The sequence below is a fragment of the Lonchura striata genome, chromosome 16 (genome assembly GCF_046129695.1).
Source record: "Lonchura striata isolate bLonStr1 chromosome 16, bLonStr1.mat, whole genome shotgun sequence".
In the NCBI taxonomy this organism is placed as follows: domain Eukaryota; kingdom Metazoa; phylum Chordata; class Aves; order Passeriformes; family Estrildidae; genus Lonchura; species Lonchura striata.
Window position 1 is genome coordinate 9892127 of NC_134618.1, and position 18691 is coordinate 9910817.

General features: G+C 44.1%; 1 protein-coding gene and 1 long non-coding RNA gene across 4 annotated transcripts in view; both read right to left on the reverse strand.

Moving 5' to 3' along the window:
- Nucleotides 1-6193, reverse strand: part of SMG1 (SMG1 nonsense mediated mRNA decay associated PI3K related kinase) — a 59242-nt gene extending 53049 nt beyond the window's left edge. For all 3 annotated transcript variants that reach the window (XM_077786856.1, XM_021539808.3, XM_021539807.3), the window contains exon 1: nucleotides 5888-6193. In XM_077786856.1, the coding sequence (XP_077642982.1) occupies nucleotides 5888-5976 (89 nt within the window). In that variant the 5' untranslated portion in view covers nucleotides 5977-6193. The remainder of the gene's footprint in view (nucleotides 1-5887) is intronic.
- A 1654-nt stretch (nucleotides 6194-7847) lies between these two features.
- On the reverse strand, nucleotides 7848-17043 carry LOC116184153 (uncharacterized). The gene is made up of 2 exons (XR_013340875.1): nucleotides 16940-17043; nucleotides 7848-8231 (listed from the first exon to the last, which is right to left on the reverse strand). It is a non-coding gene; the product is annotated as an uncharacterized LOC116184153 (long non-coding RNA).
- Nucleotides 17044-18691: the final 1648 nt, after the last annotated feature.

Genomic DNA, 18691 nt, shown 5'->3' on the forward strand with positions numbered 1-18691 from the left:
GTCACCTCAGCTCACGTTTGCCTTTCAGGAAGGCATTTCTGTTCCTGCTCACATGGTGGTATTTCCACTTAAATTGCATTGCACCAAGCAGATGGCCGGTTACATGACAAACCTAATGCGCAGCATTATCCTATGTAACAACAAATTTAAGTTACATAGACATTGCCACACACCTAACAAACATCATATATTAATAAAGTCTCAATGTACAGTGTTAGCAACAGATAAGGCAAAAATATTAATGCTATATTAGACAAAATGGGAAACTGTAAGGATGAACATGACTATGGTTATCTTATACTGTAGCTTCCAAAGTTTATTTGGCATTTTATGAGAGACTACACTGTATTACTTATACCTGAAAATCTCACTGATGGAGGCTAAGCAAAGTACTTCAAGAGCTCACATGAGAGTTTTCATCCATGTCTGGCTCTGGTGGAAGATCACCCATCACCACCAAGTGGCTGCAGATGCTGTTTTAGCAATATCATTTAAACAGAAAATACTGCATTCCGTTTTCTGCAGGGTGATTTTAAACCTGCCTTGCTCCATCAGGAAAAGAAAATAGTTCATCCACCCAAATAAGCAGAAATAGCCACTAGTGTGTCCTCCCTCTACAAAACGCCTGCTTATTTTTTTTTTCCATTGGCATACAAAAGGAAACAGACTTTTCAAAAATAAGTCTATTATCTCATTTCATCAAAAGTGTGAATATGATTCGACTTGCCAATATGGCTGACTTCAGAGAGCATGGCTAAGAGCAACTAGTTTAAAAAAAATCTTTATCTAGAAAAAAAGAAAAATAGATCAAAACTATATTGTTATTTTTGTTACATGGAAGCCTTAAGAATTTTTGTCCAAGAAATTTGGTACAATCTGGTGTATATTGTTCATTATATGTAGCCTTTTTAGAACAACACTGCCATAGGGACATTATTTTGAGACAAAAATCACTTAATTATTCTACTGAATTTTATTTCCAAGTACAGAACCTACATTAAAGATTTACTCCAAGACAACTCTACTGTCTGAGCTCTATTATTGTTCAAGTCAGTTGATTTTACTTGCTTATTTCCTCTGTTTGCCAAGCTTATTTGAAGTAATGTAGATAAATTCTTCATTACTGAAATTCTTTATCAGTAAAATATTTAAAACTTAAAAGAGTCACTGTATTCATCCAAATTAACAGCTTCCCATCAAGTTTCTGCCTGTTCTGCCACTGGCATGCAGAGCTTCCTTTTGCCATGATCTTCTCACCACTTGGTCCACCCTGCCAAGCCAGAGCCTGGCTAAGCCCACCCCAAAGTCTACTTTTGCTTCTTCTCCTGCGTTAAGAAAATACAAGTGGCTGTGTTTTCTATTCATGTAATAACTTAACTACCTTCCTCCTGCAATTCTGCCATCTCCATTGCTGGACATCTACATGCCATAACAGTAGCATTTTAAAGCACCTCTTGATTCTGTATCACTCCCTTCTTACACAGTAGCTCACCAATGTCGTTCTATTCCATGATGGGCATTATTAGAAGGGAATGTCAGGGAAAGGTATCACACATACACATCCTCTTCTTTTTCCATAGGTGTGTTCCAACAGACATTTTGGGGTACAGCATGTTGAACTAGCTAAACCCTTGGTCTGATTTAGTATGGCTGTTCTTGTATGGAAAACAATGTACAATCCCAGTTTCTTCTGCTTTCCACTGACACACTTTCATATTCTTTAATTTTTCTCACAACTTATTCTCCTCTGTCTTCACATTAAAAAAAAAAGGTTTTTACATTACAAATTTCAGCTCCTCCATTTTACCAAAAAAAAAAAAAGCTTAGGAAGGTGTGAGATCAAAGAGTTATCAGCATATTTAACACAAATGTGAAAGGAGATCAAGAATTATGGCTTCAACTCCAGAACTGAACCCATACCTGTTCAGCATCTCCCACATGCAGTCCACTGAAACTCTTCCCAAGGTTTCCATTGATGTTTTCACAATGGCACCTTACTACTGATCCTGCATCTCATTCTTTAAGCTGCCTTCAACATCATTGACTACTTTTCTCTCTCCCTCCCTATCTCAGTCGTTGCTCTCCTCTCTCTCAGCTACCCCTGAAGGTACTACAGTCACATCCACTTTCACCCTACACGGCTCTACACCCATTTTTAGGTAATCACAGCAACATCCTCAAACACCTCTATGCTGCCAACTTGTAGGTCTCTCACCTCAGCAAATTACAGTTTCAGACTATTTCTAACAAACATTTTACAGGCACTTTGCTGTACATGCAAGCACAGAAGAAACAGTCTCTGTTTCAACTTTCCTTCTACACAGCACCTGCTACTATCCCTGCTTGTCATTCACTGTCTGGATGCAGCATTATGATCAGACAATTTCCACAGTGAGTGCTTGCTTTTTGTGAAAGACATGCCTCTGCCCTTCACAGCCATGTGAAAAGCACTGCTCTGAACAGCACTTTCCTGGGCCATTTGGTCTAATGGGTTTCTTTGCTCTCTGCCAGTATCTCCCAACCTGTCTGAATTAAAGACAAGGTACTTGTGCTCAGTTACAAACTTCCAGCCAATATGCTCGCCTGCCTAGGCCACAAACTACCTGGAAGGAGATCATATTTTACTGTCTTGTCTCATCAAGTCTAAACCCATGAGGACCAGGCAGTAACTTAGTTTGGCAAGCACCATGCTAACAGAAATTAGTAACTCATAACACTGACTTATGTTGTAGGAGAAGGACACATGCCATTTTCATGATTTCAGTACTAAAACCTAATAGGACACTTCTGGAAATTTGCCCAGATGTGAAAAATGTTGTTTCACACTTTTTCACATTCTGCTAACCTACATTTATGATAGGGGGGAGAGAGAGGTCCTGTTAATTAAAATCTCATGTCCCTTTTCACACTTTCATCGAAGAATGCCATGGTGCACTCTGCACTTGCTAACCTGCTACTCTGCACTCACACTCCTGCATTTCCTCCCAAAGACCAGTACTGCTTGTTTCAGTACAAAATTAGCCCTCAGCACTCTAACAAATTAACTCTTTTCACACACAAGGCCTGCACACTGAAATTATTTTATTTTTTGCCCCAAGAGTTGTAACAGGAGATCTGCTGAGTAACAAGAAAAGAAAGAAGCAAGCAAAGGTCTAGACAGCTGCAAAGATTAGGAGGAAGAACAAGCTCTTATCAAGCATTCTCAAAAAACCCTTCACTGTTCTCTGTCACATCCATCTACAAAGTTTTTGTGTTGCTATTAATTGAGTCTGGTACCCAGCAGTGCACAAAGTAATACACCCCTATACATCAGGACAACTTCTTCCTCTTTAGAACACAGCTCTGTTTTACACACACTCTTGGAAAAACAGTCCATGTTCATCTGATGTATGACTGCATCCGCACACACACACAAAATATAATTTTAATTAAAAATTGCTTCTCCTTGAAAAAATCTCTGCACTCCAACTTTCAGTTTCACACTCTCTTCACCACAAGCCCCAGTGCTGATCAGCATCACTAAAAATTGAGAGGAAATCAGGACCTACTAGTGAAAATTAACCTAGTCACTTTTACACACACAAAAAAGTGCATTTGAAAACAATCCATCTGATTATACACCCATGTAACAGCAGTTCCTTTTTTTGCCCTTAGGAACTTGAAACAACTACAATTATTACAGCTTTCATTACTTGGGCCACTTCCTTCACCTATTCCACACCCTGCAAGAAAGCATTTACCAGCAGTATCACCTGAAGTAAATGAAACCAACAGCCAGCAGAAAGGGGAAGGAAAGAATATGTGGATATATTTGTGTTGTGGGGTTTCTCCAAGATCATATTTCAAATTATGAAAGAAGCATAGACTGTCAGTTTTATATAACAGATCTCCTTTCAAGCATGCATGTGAATCACTTTTAAAAACTAGTTAACACCAAATTGACAGACTGATTTAATCTCTGCACTGTCCTTAAATTCACACTGTAGACTCAGGTTTCTCATCACCAATATTTCTGAGATGTAAAAAAATGGAGTACTGCATGTAGATGAAAATGTGCTATGTTTGGGATTGTGTGAATGTTCCTGATTTCTGGTATCCCCTACCGTAATACAAAAAAAAGTAATATTTAGAGGAAATGATAAGTTAAATTCTGAGAAGTGTCAGGTCCAGTGTAGAGGTGTTGGCTATTTCTTAGCAGAAGCTCTTGATCACACAGTGTGATGGAAACAGAACAAGGCCCTACCCATGCTGAGGCTCCCTTAGGCTGCCACATTTCTCTGGTGTTCTCAGAGCTTTGGTTCTGCTGTGGCTTTGTGGACAATTATTTTAGCAGCCGGGTCACAGAGCTGTACTTGAGAGCTAAGGAGGCACCAGACTACAGGGAACACAGCAGAACCACACATGGGGGTAATTTCTTAAACCAGCCTTATCACCAGTCAAAGCTACACTCTTACTTTCACCCTTAACTCCACTGAACCCACTGTAAGCAATACTACACTGGATAAAACCAGCTTCCTAACCCTCATAAGATATAATTTTTAGATAAAAAGATAGAACTCATGACAAATTCATATATCCAACCAAAATGCATTTACAGAAGTCATCCACTGCAAAGACACATCCAATTTCTTCCAGGTGGAAAGGTCATAATTAGGGCTCAGAATTACAGACTGCAGCCCAGAAAACTGAAGCAAAGAAGGTAAGGAGTAAGAGATCAGTCTTTTTAATTTTATCCCCCAAAAAATCTAGATGCTCTAAGAAAATGTCACCAATGGGGTTCATAAGTTCTTAAGTGAGGAAAAATGTAGTAAGTTAAGTGACCAAGTATTTCAATCACATAAGAAATTAGAATTTAAATAACCATGCCCCATACACCATTAAGAATTGAACAGCCTCTAGCACTGGCCCTAGTGGCTGCACTGTTAGCTGTTCAAGCAAAAGGAAAGCTTCTTTCACAGTAAATGCTGAAGTGACCTTCACATTCACCCAGTTTTTCTAGTCAAAACGACATGAGACTGGGACCATCACCTGTCAATATATTCCCAAGCATGTGCCACTCTGTTCTCTACTGGAGAGTTTGTAAGTAGGGTCCCATGTTGTGTTAAACTTTCAAAAACACTTTTAAAAGCCTCAAATCCACATATTTTTCAAAAAACTTAAGAAACACCAAATTTATATAGGATTTCTACATGACAATTTTGACCCTGAAAACAGCAAGGCTCGAGCAAATATACTGGCATGATATACATCAGAAATAACTTAAGACCCGAAATACACTCTAGATCTAACTAAAGAAGTGAATAGACTTTGAGCTTTACTAAAATGTGCCAGATGTAAATACACTTAAAGCCTTACAACACATTTTAAGCAGGCTGGGTGAGAGCTTATAACCAAACTCAAATAAACCTATGTAGTACGATGTTACCCCTCCAAATCTACGAGTACTCCTGCAGCCTCAGCTCTTCCCTAGCTGTGTTCCAGCTGAAAAACAGTCTGAAAATGCGGGACCCGAGCCCAGTCCCGCTCCCCCGCCCCCGCAGCCCCCCGCCCGCCCCGCGGCCGCCAGGGAGGGACGCGCTGCCCGCGGCCACACACGGCCACCGGCCGCACTCGCTACAGGCCGGGGAGCGGCGCTCCGGGGGAGCGGGGCTCCGGGGGCAGCACGGCGCGCTCCCGCCCCGCCGAGCGCTGACAGAGCCGGGCCCGTCCCGCCCTCCCGCGGCCCCGTCCCGCCGCCTGGGCCCGCCGCCCTCCCGCGCTAGGCCCGGCCGCCAGGAAGTGGCTCCGCCGCCGCCCCGCTGCCCCAGGCCCGGCGGCGGGGCCCGGCCGAGCCGCCCGCCCCGCTCGCACAGCCCCGACCCCGCGCCCCGGCCCCAGCCCTGCCCACCTGGGTTGCCAGTCATTCCAGCCCCGCGGGTGGTAGTGCTGCCTGCTGCCGGTGCCGCTCAGCCGAGACCCCGGGGCTCTGCGGCTCATTACCTTGCCCGAGACGGCATGGCCGGCCGGGCAGCGGCGCGGGACAGGGCGGAGGAGCAGCAGGAGCAGGAGGACGCGGGGGGAGAGGCGCGGGCGGCGGCTCCTCACTCGCGCTCCGCAGGCGGTGCTGCTGTCTCACAGCGCAGGGAGGGGACGCGGCCGCCGCGGCTGCTCCGGCTGCTGCCCGGGCGCGCAGCACGCCGGGATGGCGGACATGAGCCGCCCGCCCCTCCGCGGGGCACGCCGGGAGGGCGGGCACGGGGCGCGGGGGCGGCGGCTCCGCCTCCGGCAGCCGCGGGACGGGATCCCCGCCCGGGGGGTGCCGCTGCTCGCCGCCCGCGCCTCCCCCGGGAGCGGCCCCGGGCCGTGAGAGGGGTGTCAGCCCCGGCCCTGCGGGGCGGCGGTGGCAGCCGCTCACCTGCCGGGGCAGCCCGTGCTGGAGGGCGGCCGGGGCGTCCCAACGCCGGCGGCGTGAAGGGATCGCGGAATCTCTGGGGGTTGGAAAAGACCTCTGAGATCATCGAGTTCAACTTCTCTGCGAATATCACCGCGTCAACTGTACCATGACACCGAGAGCCACGTCCAATCTTAAACACCTCCGGGGACGGTGACTCTACCACCTCCCTGTGCAGCTCATTTCAGTGTCTAATCCTTCTTGTGAACTTCTTCCTAATACGCAACCTAAACCTTCCCTGCGCGCAGTTTAAAACGATGTCCTGCCATCCTGAGGATAAGGGTGTCCTGGGCCCCGAGAGCATCCTGGCGCCTGAGGAGTCCCGGGGTGCCCGGGACATGGCGGGAGGCGGCGGCTCCCAGTCCCCAGCTGTGAGGGGAGCCAGGGCATCCCAGACCCCGAGTCCTGAGGGGAGCCAGGGCATCCCAGAGAGAGTCCCGAGGGGAGCCAGGGCATCCCAGACCCCGAGTCCCGAGGGGAACCAGGGCATCCCAGACCCCGAGTCCTGAGGGGAGCCAGGGCATCCCAGACCCCGAGTCCCGAGGAGAGCCAGGGCATCCCAGACCCCGAGTCCCGGGGGGAGCCAGGGGATCCGACACCCCGAGTCCCGAGGGGAGCCAGGGCATCCCAGAGAGAGTCCCGAGGAGAGCCAGGGCATCCCAGACCCCGAGTCCTGAGGGGAGCCAGGGGATCCGACACCCCGAGTCCTGAGGGGAGCCAGGGGATCCGACACCCCGAGTCCTGAGGGGAGCCAGGGGATCCGACACCCTGAATCCTGAGGGGAGCCAGGGCATCCCAGAGAGAGTCCTGAGGGGAGCCAGGAGACCCCAGACCCCGAGTCCTGAGGGGAGCCTCGGCCCCCGGCACTGCGGGGCCTGAGCCCCGGGAGCAGCCAGGGCTGACAGGGGCTGGAGGGCAGACCCTGCCCTGCTGCCATCTCCCCCCTTCCCTCTGCACGGATCTGTCTGTGCTACCCCACTCCTCACTGGGGTGTGCAGGGAGCTGTGTTCCTCCGAATGGAGCAGCTCCCCATCCCCACGGTTCTCCACATTAGGGCACATCGCCCATGTATGAGTGACAGGGAGTCTGATGTTCAGCAGCCATCAGCAGAAAACTGACCAGGCCCACATTAAACACTAACCAAATCCCTAAGGTTTCCCCATCTTCCTCACAGGAACCTTGTAAAATGCATGTAAAAAGTAAAGTAATGCCTTTCTAAGCTCAGATACATTTCCGTGTATCTCCATGGTTATCTGTGCTATCCTCCAAAGCTATCTTCACAGTTGCTGGAAGGGCATTTGATGCCCACTGTTGGCAAAGCCTGTCTGTTGCCAGGAAGGCGGACAATTCTGAGGAGACAAAAAAGGTCGCCTCTATTTGGTAGATATTCTAAGGACATTTCCCCAGAAAAGGTGTGTACACTGTCTGTGGCATATTTTTATTTGTCCTGCAAGGTCTGGAAACTTACATTAGCTGATTTGTTAAGTCCAATTCCTGACAGCAGACTATTCCTTATTTATGAAAAATCATAATAGTTTGGTCAGATATTCACTAAAGAGACATGAGTAGATCAAAATCTTTTTACAATTGCAATGTCCAAGGCTTGAGATCTCTGCAAGACCTGAGGAGACTTCTGAAATTCTCCTGTGCCTATTTCCATATTAGAAATCTTCCTAATATGCCAGGGTTCTGTTGGAGTCTTCTCTCAGACAGATGGCATCCTGCCGCCTCCCTTGGACTCTGCTGGGCAGCCCTCATCCTGCTGATACAGTCCTATTGCCTTGCAGTCAGTTAGCAATGCCTGCAAGATATAGAGATTTCAAAATCAATTTCAGGACAAAAAGAAAAAATTGTATCACAAGGCTTCATCAAAATAAAATGCTGCTTCTTTGCAATAACCCCTGCCCATAAGTCTGACTTTCAACTGATGTACATTTGTGTATCTTAAGTGAATTAGTTTTGCAAAACCAATCAATTCCGTGAGTCATGACAGATTTTTTTCCCATCCTTTATAATTGAGATGGACATCCAGAATTACAAAATATGCCACAAAATTATTTTCTGTAAGTATAGCAACAATACCTGCTGCAAATTTGCTGACCCTTCTCAATAATGTCAAGCAGATCCTCTGCCCCAGTGATGCAGCAAGTGTTTATTTTCGTTTCATTACTGCGTAGCATCCCAGTGGTAACAAACATGAATCACTTAAGGGAAAAGGTAATAGTAGCAATGAATTTTTAACTACACTTCAAATTAATTTACTAAGGGGAGGCAAGAAAGCAAAAGCAACATGGATACTATGACCAACAACTGCCTGTGTCCACCAAGAGTTTAAGAACCACTGATTTAGAGTTCAGTAGAGTAAATTTTGTATCAGAAATCCTGTATTCTAGTGGTGAATTTGCTGCAGTCTGTGTGGTCTAATGCAGATCTCTCCTCAGAGTGCAGTTGCCTCCATTTGTAAAATAGATTGTTGATGTTCAGCTTTCTAAACTGCTTTTGTGCACAGCCTTAACACTGTAAAATATTATACAGCTACCAAAATAAAAGATAATCTATATTTGTTTCTACAAAGATGATTATATTGTGAAATTTGAATGGTATTAAAGATATTAGTTAAAAAGCTCATCAACATTTGTGAGATAGAGTAATAATTATTCCTAGAGCATTTTTTCAGTAGCAGATTTCAATCAGCTAAAGATGGATAAGGCCATTCAGATATCACACTAGGAATTAAGAAACCCAGGGAAGATGAGGCCAGGATTTTCAAAACTACCTTCTAAATTTCAGGCCTCAGGTTTGGAATTCAGCTACTGAGTAGCCAGCACAGACATCAGCTGGAGCCATACATTCTGAAGTCTTGCTAAAAAATAAAGTGTTTAAATATGGCTTTCTCAAAATAGAAATATATGAACTTAAAATACCTGCCTTAAATTCCAGAAAGAGTTGATGACACTTGTGGAGATACGTGCCCTGTCTCACCCTCGGGTGTATGCTCAGTCCACTCCATCAAACTGCCCACATTCATCCTAGTGCACAGCTCTGGAGTGACAGACACTGTGAACCACACTTTTCCTGCTTTGTAATTCATGCTAATGATTTCTCGATTTAATATATCAAAGAAAGCTGCATTAATCTGAATGTTATTTTTAGTTGGAATGAAGCGCAGAGTGTATATATTTAATGTGCTGAAATAGGGTGGTAAGCACCATATTGCGTCTTTTACCCCTTGCTAATTTATTTCCTTACTAAGCAGTGTGTCTGGAGAAACCAGCATGTGCTGAGGATTGCAAGTCACTCCTGGCCCTTGGCTCCCGCTGATCCATAATAAAGCTACAGATTGAGAGAAAAACAATCAGCAACCATGAGGGGGAAAGAGATGCTATTTCCTCTTGTGGAAACAGGACAGAAGCCAAGGAGCAAAACAGTATTTAACTAGAGCAGAGAAGTACCAGTCGCCAAGATCCTGTAGAATGTGTATTTCAGATAGATGCCTCTTAAAAATTAGAAAGTATTCTTAGAGGAGTTACTTCGTACACCTGCCAATTCTATTGTTTTGATGGCAGAATCCAGTTTCTATCAATAACCAACCAAATTTTCAGTTGAATGGCCCCATGGACTATTTCTGGTCATAGCAGACTCAGAGCACAAGTGATGTGTGGCCAGTCTGTGCAGGCACTGAGAGCACGGGGTGTCCAAAACACGTTGTACTGGCGGCTCAGGCACAGCCCCCAGGCGTGCACAGGAGCTCCCCCAGGACCCCCACTGTGCTTCATTAAAAACCTCTGCAGGTACAAGGATCCATAGAGGTCTCTGCCCAGCAGGGACACTCTCCATCAGCAATAAATGCTGCATCCCCTATTGAGGCCTACCTTGTCTCATCCCAACCTGGAATTTTTCCTTATCCTATGAGGTGCATTGATACAGAAGTCCAACGTACAAATAATTCTAATAACAATGTATATTGAACCATTAGTTCCCCACCAGCTTTGAGTTTAAAATAATTTTAGTGTAAAAAAGTCAATCATTTGTTTTGGAATTCCAATTTGAATATCAACAAAAATCAACTTTTAGCTTCTTTTATTTGTACAAAAACTAGGGAAACATTGGGGTTTTTTTCTGAGTATTTATAAAGCCACTTTGAATTTAAGTGGGATAGCACATGCAACCATCTGCTCCATTTCCTCAAGGTCTTTTAGAGGATATCTTTTCCTGAACAGTATTCCTCTACAACAGAACAACAAATATAAGACATTAAATTTCTTAGAACTTGCTCTCCTGAATTTCCTTATTATTATTACATCTTTAAGGCATTTTACATCTCCTACGTGAAATATACAGCTCCTAGTATAATGTACAGTATGTGAGTAAATATCTGAGCTCCTGTCACAGACATCATCCTGTCATAGATTTATTACATCATGGGCTACAATAGTCCTTGTTTGTGTGTATAAGCCGTTTCTTCATATTCTGTTTTTGACAGTATGTTTTTCCATTGATTAAGTGTATAATTCCTTAAATGTCCTGGATATTATTACATATTACCAGCAACAGTCATACATAACATACAAACTGAGCACTTCCATTTAAGTGACAGATTTCTAAACAAGTAGTTGTTGCAGTAATTTTGACTTGACAAATGCATAACTTAAACTAGTTTCAGGTCTTTAAAACTTTAGGTCCTGAGAGTCCAAGGAAAAGTAGTAGGAGAGTAATATTTTTTTGTTGATACAAGCAGTCTTATTATATGTATTAAATTTCAGGCAGGGTGAAAATGGTGAGATAACCCAAAGCAGTAGTGTCCATGCTGGTTTCAGAAGAGTGGGAATTGCAGCAATCCTTTTCTGAGTTTTGAAATCCACACAGAGCTCCTTAGAGGAAAGTAAGTCATAGTCCCTCTGCAGTGTGTTATGTAGTTAAATTGACAGCACTGTAACAATTCAGTTAGAAAAATTTTTCAACATCTCTGAAAATGAAACTTCATGGAACAGCTGAATGTCTGATGTGCAGACAGCACTGGCTGAGAGTCAAGTGTGCTTTTCCTCACTCCAACTGCAAGGTGCTCCCCGGGCAGCAGCTGCCCCTCCTCTGCTCAGTGAGACAGCGCTGGCCTGCCGAGGTTTCTGTACCTGCACGCCAAGCGTGGCTGCAGATCCTGGCTGTTCAGGCAGCTGTGGGGAGATTTGTGCTGCTTGCCTTGTCCCTGAGAGCCTGGGCAGGAGCCTGAGAAGCACTGCATCCTGCAGGAGGGAATCGCTGGGGCTCACGAGCAATTGCACATTATGAAATGCTGCACAGTGGTGGAGCAGAGCTGGCGTGCGCTGTACTGCACTGCAGAGAAAGGCAGAGTTGCAGCAAGAAGCAGTTATCTCTCACCGTGGATGCCAATAGTACAAGACTATTATACTGTGAAGCCCTTTTGAAAAATTAATGGTGTGCTTGATGCTTCACCTTTCTGGTGAATCTGAGAATTTTCACCTGTTAAAATAACTGCTCTTGCACATAAATTTTCATGCTCTGCAGACCCAAGTTTATGTCATGTTTGTTGAAAAGGTAATTTGAAAGAGGCTGCCAGGAAAGTATCGAGCCTTTAGGCATAATAAGTCCAGGGAAATTTGTTTGAATGGTGTAATGAATCCAACGTGTTAATTTAGTTCAGTTTGGTGCTTATGCTGATAGTGGAGTGCTATGAAAATGAAAAGAAAAATTGGTCTAAAAGGTGCTGTACAAATAGAAGTGAAACATACAGTAAACTCCCCCAAGGTATTTATCCTTTAATCTTCTCTAACTTTAATTGCTTTTTCTAGGCTTATTTTCCTAACCATTTTTTTTTAATGTGTTCCAGATCTCAACCTTACCAAGTCCTTATCTCTCCATCTTTCCTTGAAGCCTCTGAAAAAGACTTTGATGAGATCAGTAGAGATGTCACTTGAGTCATACTTTGTGAGAGAGCTCGATAACCAGTCTTTATGAGAAAAAACACAGTATCAGAGCATGAAAGAGAGGAGCCATGAGTCCAGAAAGAGAGATTTAAGCAGCAGGTCTTTATCTGTCAGAGCTCAGTGCTCTGACACAGACAGTGTTCTGGAGGACTAATTTTATGTGTGATGTACAACCAAATTTTCTGTCAGTTTTGCACACATTTCTCAAGTACCACTCAAGTTTTCTCACAGCCTTTCTAAGGGTATTTTTGTGGAAACTCACAAGCTGAGGTGTCCAACCACAAAGCTGGCAGTGGGACCAAAGTAATTCCTAGAGGACCCATGACTCATCTGCTGGCCAAGGGACCATGTAAGCTCTGCTTTCATACGAAACCAGCTAAAAAGACAAAACCTTTCACATCTCTGGATGTTTGCATGATAACATGCTAACAGGGTGGGAAAACACTCACCAGCAGAAAACAAACTGAGTTGGATAGACTTGTGGGATGTAGATAAAATCAGGGAAAACACAGGGAGCAACAGCAGTTTCACTGGTTCTTCTGCAAGTATCCCTGTGACAGCAGTCACTGGTACTATCTAGAGCAAACCCAGGAGGGTTCAAAGTCTCCAAAAGGGGAATTGAGGCCCCAGGCACTGCTTGATTGAAATCTCACCTGCATGGTTGTTATAGCATGTTATTTTTGTGAGAAAGGTTGTGTCCATGTCTGAACAATGACACAATTCAATCTGAATCAAAAGAGGATAAATTGCCTTTTACTGCCGGATACATGCAGTGCAAGGACTCAGTATTCCTTTGAGCCTATGAAAAGCTTGGTGTGGGAGAGCTGTCTAGCATTATGTAAAAGGGAATCTGATTTCCCAAATAACATACATGCATTGTAACCACCAAATCATCTTGTAGTGCCCTGTATAAATCACTACAATTTGAAGCTTCTCTAACAACAGCCTTACAAACCACAGCTTCCTTCAAAAGCAGCTTTGACTCATCTCCAGGCTGGGGTGAAAAAATAGCATATGACTTTGTGCATGAAAAGCACACATTATTCCCAATCAACCTGATTTCTGAATTTTTCTCAGATTTTCAACTTTTGGTTTTTTTAGCCTTCATAAAGTTCTTTCAATCCAATTTTTGCATGTTTACAGAGAAAACTGCAAGGATTTACTCAGAAATAAGCAAAAGAAAGACAGCAGATCTCATCTAGCCCTATTGACATGTTCTTTCAAATTTTTATTTTGTCATACTTCTTAGTCCCCAGTACTTGTGATTTCTTGCATAAAAATATGTTATTTTATAAACTCCTGTATATCTTAAAGCTTTCTAGGTGGAAATTACATTTTTTTCTTATGTTTAGAATAGTCAGACCTTGATCAGGTTGGCATCTTGAAGCATAACACAACATAATATTGTCTAATAATTCTGCTATAGAAGAGAGCTTCATCATCTGAAGCAGAATGAGGCCTTAAACAGAGCACATATCTTTCCTTCTTTTTCATTGTTTTCCTAGGCCACATTTATGCTACACTTTTTCCCAGTTCCCTGTAGCACCACCATCCTCCTTACCCACAGCTCGTGCAGCCAATGCACACAGAGCATTACAGCCCTGTTAACAAACACGATCAGCCTTTCATTCAGCTAGAAATGTTACATAAACTTACTGTTTTCTTTCACAGAAGTTCCTTTAAATTCTTATTTGAGATATTAATTAGATTGTTTTCAACATATGGTTTGCAATTACTTGGTTCTTTCAGTTTCTTGAACTTGTTGTTCCACAGTCTTACAGATATGGTGATCCTTCAGAATTAATAAAATTAACCTTGCAGTAATCACTAATGCACGAAGATAGTGCTTCAACATGGTGCTTTTTCTTGTTATTTCTGTTCACTGAATATAAAAACAGTCGATGTTTTGTTCTCTCAGCTCATTCGTTCAGATGTTTTTGTAAAATAATGACACTAGAAGCTGCCCTGCATTTATTCCGTGTCTGATGTGCCATTAGTTAAACACCTACTCTCCAGATAAATGGAATTTAGCTCCAAGTGTGCAGACCCAATCCACCAACCCCTTAATGACATGTTTGCAAATCCATAAATCCTAGCTGTAAGCTTTCACCAACACACAGCTGAAGAACAAGCCAAGCCCTTAAATAACTAGAAGAAAACCCATGATGAGAAAAAAAGTGCCTCTGAGAAATGTAGCATATGAACCAGGACTGCACATGGAATTGCTGCTTGGGCATGCCATGAAATGCAATCCCATGTGTAGCGTGTACATACATACATTTCTATGGATACTAACTGGATCAACATCATTGACGTCCTTCAAATCTGGGATCCAAGTTGAAAACAACAAATCTAAGTTTGAGTGAAATATATCCTTTACCTTTTGAACTTCACAAGACTAAAAATGGCACTGAAGCAAATTACAAAGCAGCCCATCACTGCTCAGACACACTGAAGTGAATTGCTCAGGGTAGATTTCTAATGCATTTCCCTCCTCTTTTCCTTCTCCACTACCTGTGAGTGTGCTGGCTCTTTAATGCAGAGGGGGATTTTGGGGTGCACATCCTATACCAGCCCAGCTCTGGGTTGTGCTGAGCCAGCCTCAGTGCAGCACATGGAAACAGCCCGATACACATCAGGGAGATGCACATCAGCATTTTAAAGCAATTTCATGTGCAGCCAACTGATGCTATAAATCAGTGAACAGAGAGTGATTTGCATAAGTGTCAGGGTATATGTGAATCCTTCGGGCTTCCCAAACCCTACTTCATTAGAAATCATGTGCCTTAGTAAAATATGTAAATCTGTAAATTTCTATTAAATGACTGAATTCATTAATTACTTCATTTTATTTATTTATATTCTATTAGCTGGGTTCAGCTGTTCCTAGTACCTGTTGAATATTTATGGCCCTATGTAGCATTAAGGTGGAGATTTGGAGGCTGTCTGGCTACTTACAGATTTCTGGTTACAGGAGGAGTCTGTCTTACACAGGGAAGGTAACAGAGTCACTGTCCCCATCTCAGAGCCCTGCCTTGGCCTTCCTGCCCCGGTGGCCAAGTGACAGTCTGTGTGCTCCTGAGGTACTGCAGGGCACAGACTGACATATTAATGCAAACTGGAATTGAGGATTATGCTAATATGTCAGATTGTGCACTGCGGTGGGGAAACGGAGCAGGGAGCTGGGAACTGCAGCCTCAGCTTCCATCTCAGCATGTCACCACAGAGCCATAATTGTCACCTGGAACATGGGACTTGATTGTTTTATAGGCTGCCCTATTTATTTTTTGCCTGCTTACTTGCATCAGCTTTGGAAGGGGTCTTTCCATGGTATTAAGTCCCTGTGGGACTATTTTGCCAGGATCCTTCTCCCTTGTGTCTCAGAAGTAAGGTACTCTGGTGTGCTCAAACCCACTGCTGCAGGCCCTTCAGCCAGCAGTGACTGCTTTCTTGTGCAGCAGCTGTTGTAAATCCCAAATGATAACTTCTCTTGTGTCCTCCTTTTCTCATTAAAGCCTACACTTCTGTGCTGGCCAAAGTGGTTTGAGTGCACACACTTGGGCTCCTCCAGGCTGCTGGTGCCACTTCTACTGCTGGGCTGCTGCTGTCTGCAGTGCAGCTGTGCCACAGCTCCCCGGGAGCCAAAGTGCCACTGTTGTGAGTGACACAAACTGTGGTGCTGCCCTGGGGGTGCAGCCCATCTGCAGCCCCAGGAGCTGACAAAACCCAGCCAGGGATACTCACTCTCACTGCTTCCCTGCAGCACAGCCCTGCTGCACTCTTCCCTCTCTCCTGCCCTGCAGCAGAGGCCAGCAGAGTGGTTCTGTTCCCCTCTCCTTTGCACTATTAGAGTTAGGCATTTTTCTTGGTTTCACCTGTGTTCAGAGATCAGCAGAATGCCAGCTGGAGACCTGGAGAATGAGAGGGATTTGGACTTGGAGAGCCATGCCAAGTAGCCAGGGCAAGAATTTGGCTACCTCCCACACGTAAGGCTTGTCTCAGCTCCCAAATCATCCCCACTGAAGACACCTTTGTGTAGTCCCTCCTTAGAGCCATGCTGTGTCAGCTCATGAGGGCTCTGCACTAACAGTCCCTGGCATGGCCAGGCTGGACATGCAGGTGAGCAGCCAAAAAATAAACAGCACTCCTTGTTCTGAGGAGTGAGTTATGAAATACATATTCCTCGTGGGGCACTGGGGAGTTGCTAAATGAGTTTGTGATAGTCTCCATAGCAATGGAAAAGCATACTAAGAGGAGAAACCACAGAGAAGATGTATGCCAGAGATATGTCTCCTTGACAACAACCCAAGCATGGGACTGAGAGAGCTGCCTGGAGGAGCTAAAGCTGGATCCTCATGTGAGGATCTCTGAAGTGACTCAGGACATCAGAAGGAGCTGCTCTTAATAAAAGAAACAAGCACCAAGACAAGAATAAATTAAACCACTAACACTGATTTACATGAGTTAGAAATATATATCAGTTCCTTTACATACCTATATGAATCATGTATGAATTTTATATATTCATATGCTGTGAAGTCAAGTATTCAAAAATTATCAGTCTTACTCTAGGCCATGCAGCTGTCTCCAGTTCTCTTGTCTTTTTGCCTTTCAAGATATTCTTTAATAACATGATCAAGGAGATTTTTCTTATAGGACCCATGCCTTGTTCAGCACAGTGGGCAGATGATGCTCACTGAATTGTTGAGTCAATATTTTGTCTTTTCCTTGTTCTTCAATAGCTTGCCTCAGGCCTTCTTTATTTCATGCAGTGCAAATATACTCACAAAGACAGAATAAATTCCCTCATGACAATTTCTGCAGCAGTTATTATAGCAACCAAGTTAAGTGCTACCAAACTGGAATAATGCTAAAAATATCAGCAAAAAATCCAAACCCCAAAAAACCTGCAACTACAAAGGCAAAAAATCAGGAGACAGCAAGTGAAAACTTCTCCAGCTGTGCCACTCACCAGCTCGCCTGCAGCCAACAAGCCCAGCTGTTACTTTTACTCTCATGTCACTTTCTATTTGCCCAGATTTTGATGTGTTACTCCAGCCTGGGACTACTGGAAGAGTCCCCTCACATCTTGCTGAGTGTTCAGCCCCTTCAGGGAGAGCCTGAGATGGCTATGTGTTCTTTAGAGGAACTTCAATACTAGGGCGATCTAAAATATATTCTTAATAAGTAATACCCAAACAAGCAGGTCATCACCCAATTCTCCAGTTCTCCCAGTGAACTTTGGCACTTACAACAGATATTGCTGCACAGATTTGGAAATGTAATTTTAAAACAACATGTAGGGTCCTGTTTTCTTTTTCAGTCAGGTACTGACTGTTAAGCAAAGTCTTTACCATGTGTTATTGACTGAAGGGTGAAGGTAAAGCATGGTATTTTCAGGCAGAGTATTGCAACGCAGGAAGTTCTGTCACTTTGAATTAAATTAAAATAATAGCTGAGTTGGTAGAGGTATTATTGAAATTAAATTCTATTGTTTCCCTCATCTTGCTTATAATTAAATGAAGTAATTGCTCTTGGATTTTTTAGGTGATTTAAAATTAATTCCATTGTTATCCTCCTGCATTTATTAGCCGACAGATGCAAATCTCCCAGGACCATTGAATAGCTGTGTTCCGCCTCCCTTCCTCCTTGCTGACTCTTCCCTGCCTTTAGGTTTGCAATATTCCCTGGAAACCAGGACAAGCCCATGGATTCTCCTGCATCAATGTCAGCAGAGAGGACTTTAGTTTGCTGCCAGCAGTCAGCTTTAATAAAAGTAAAGAAGGAAAAAGAAGGAAAAGGGAAACTACAGTGAGTACCTGGGGCTCAGCAGCCTCTAGTCCTGAAGTGCCAGGCTCCCCAGCCAGGAGGCTGCTGAGGAGCCCTCCCTTCCTGCAGGTCAGCTGCTGCTCCATCCTGGCAGGACCTTCTGGACCACAGTTTGCCCTGTGAGAGGGAAAGGGCCACCAAGGCACAAGGATGAATTTGCTGAGATCTGGGTTCATCCTACACATGTAGTTGCTGGGACAGAATAAAGTTACAAGCACCTTGACTTTGGCCTCACCCAGCACATTTTCTGCTAGCAGTCAGCATTATTACTCCCTGTGGTCTTTCTGAGCATATTTTTCATTTTCTACACAAACAGGGAATTTTTACTGTACTAAGCCCAAAGCTGCACACACTGCCCTACTCCCTGAGGAAGTTTTTCTTCCAGAGACCATGATGTCATCAGTGACTTGGACCTGGCTACTCGGGACACTGTGTGCAGACACTTGTGTGCCAAGTGAAAAAGAACAATGGCAAAATGTCTCCAAGGCTG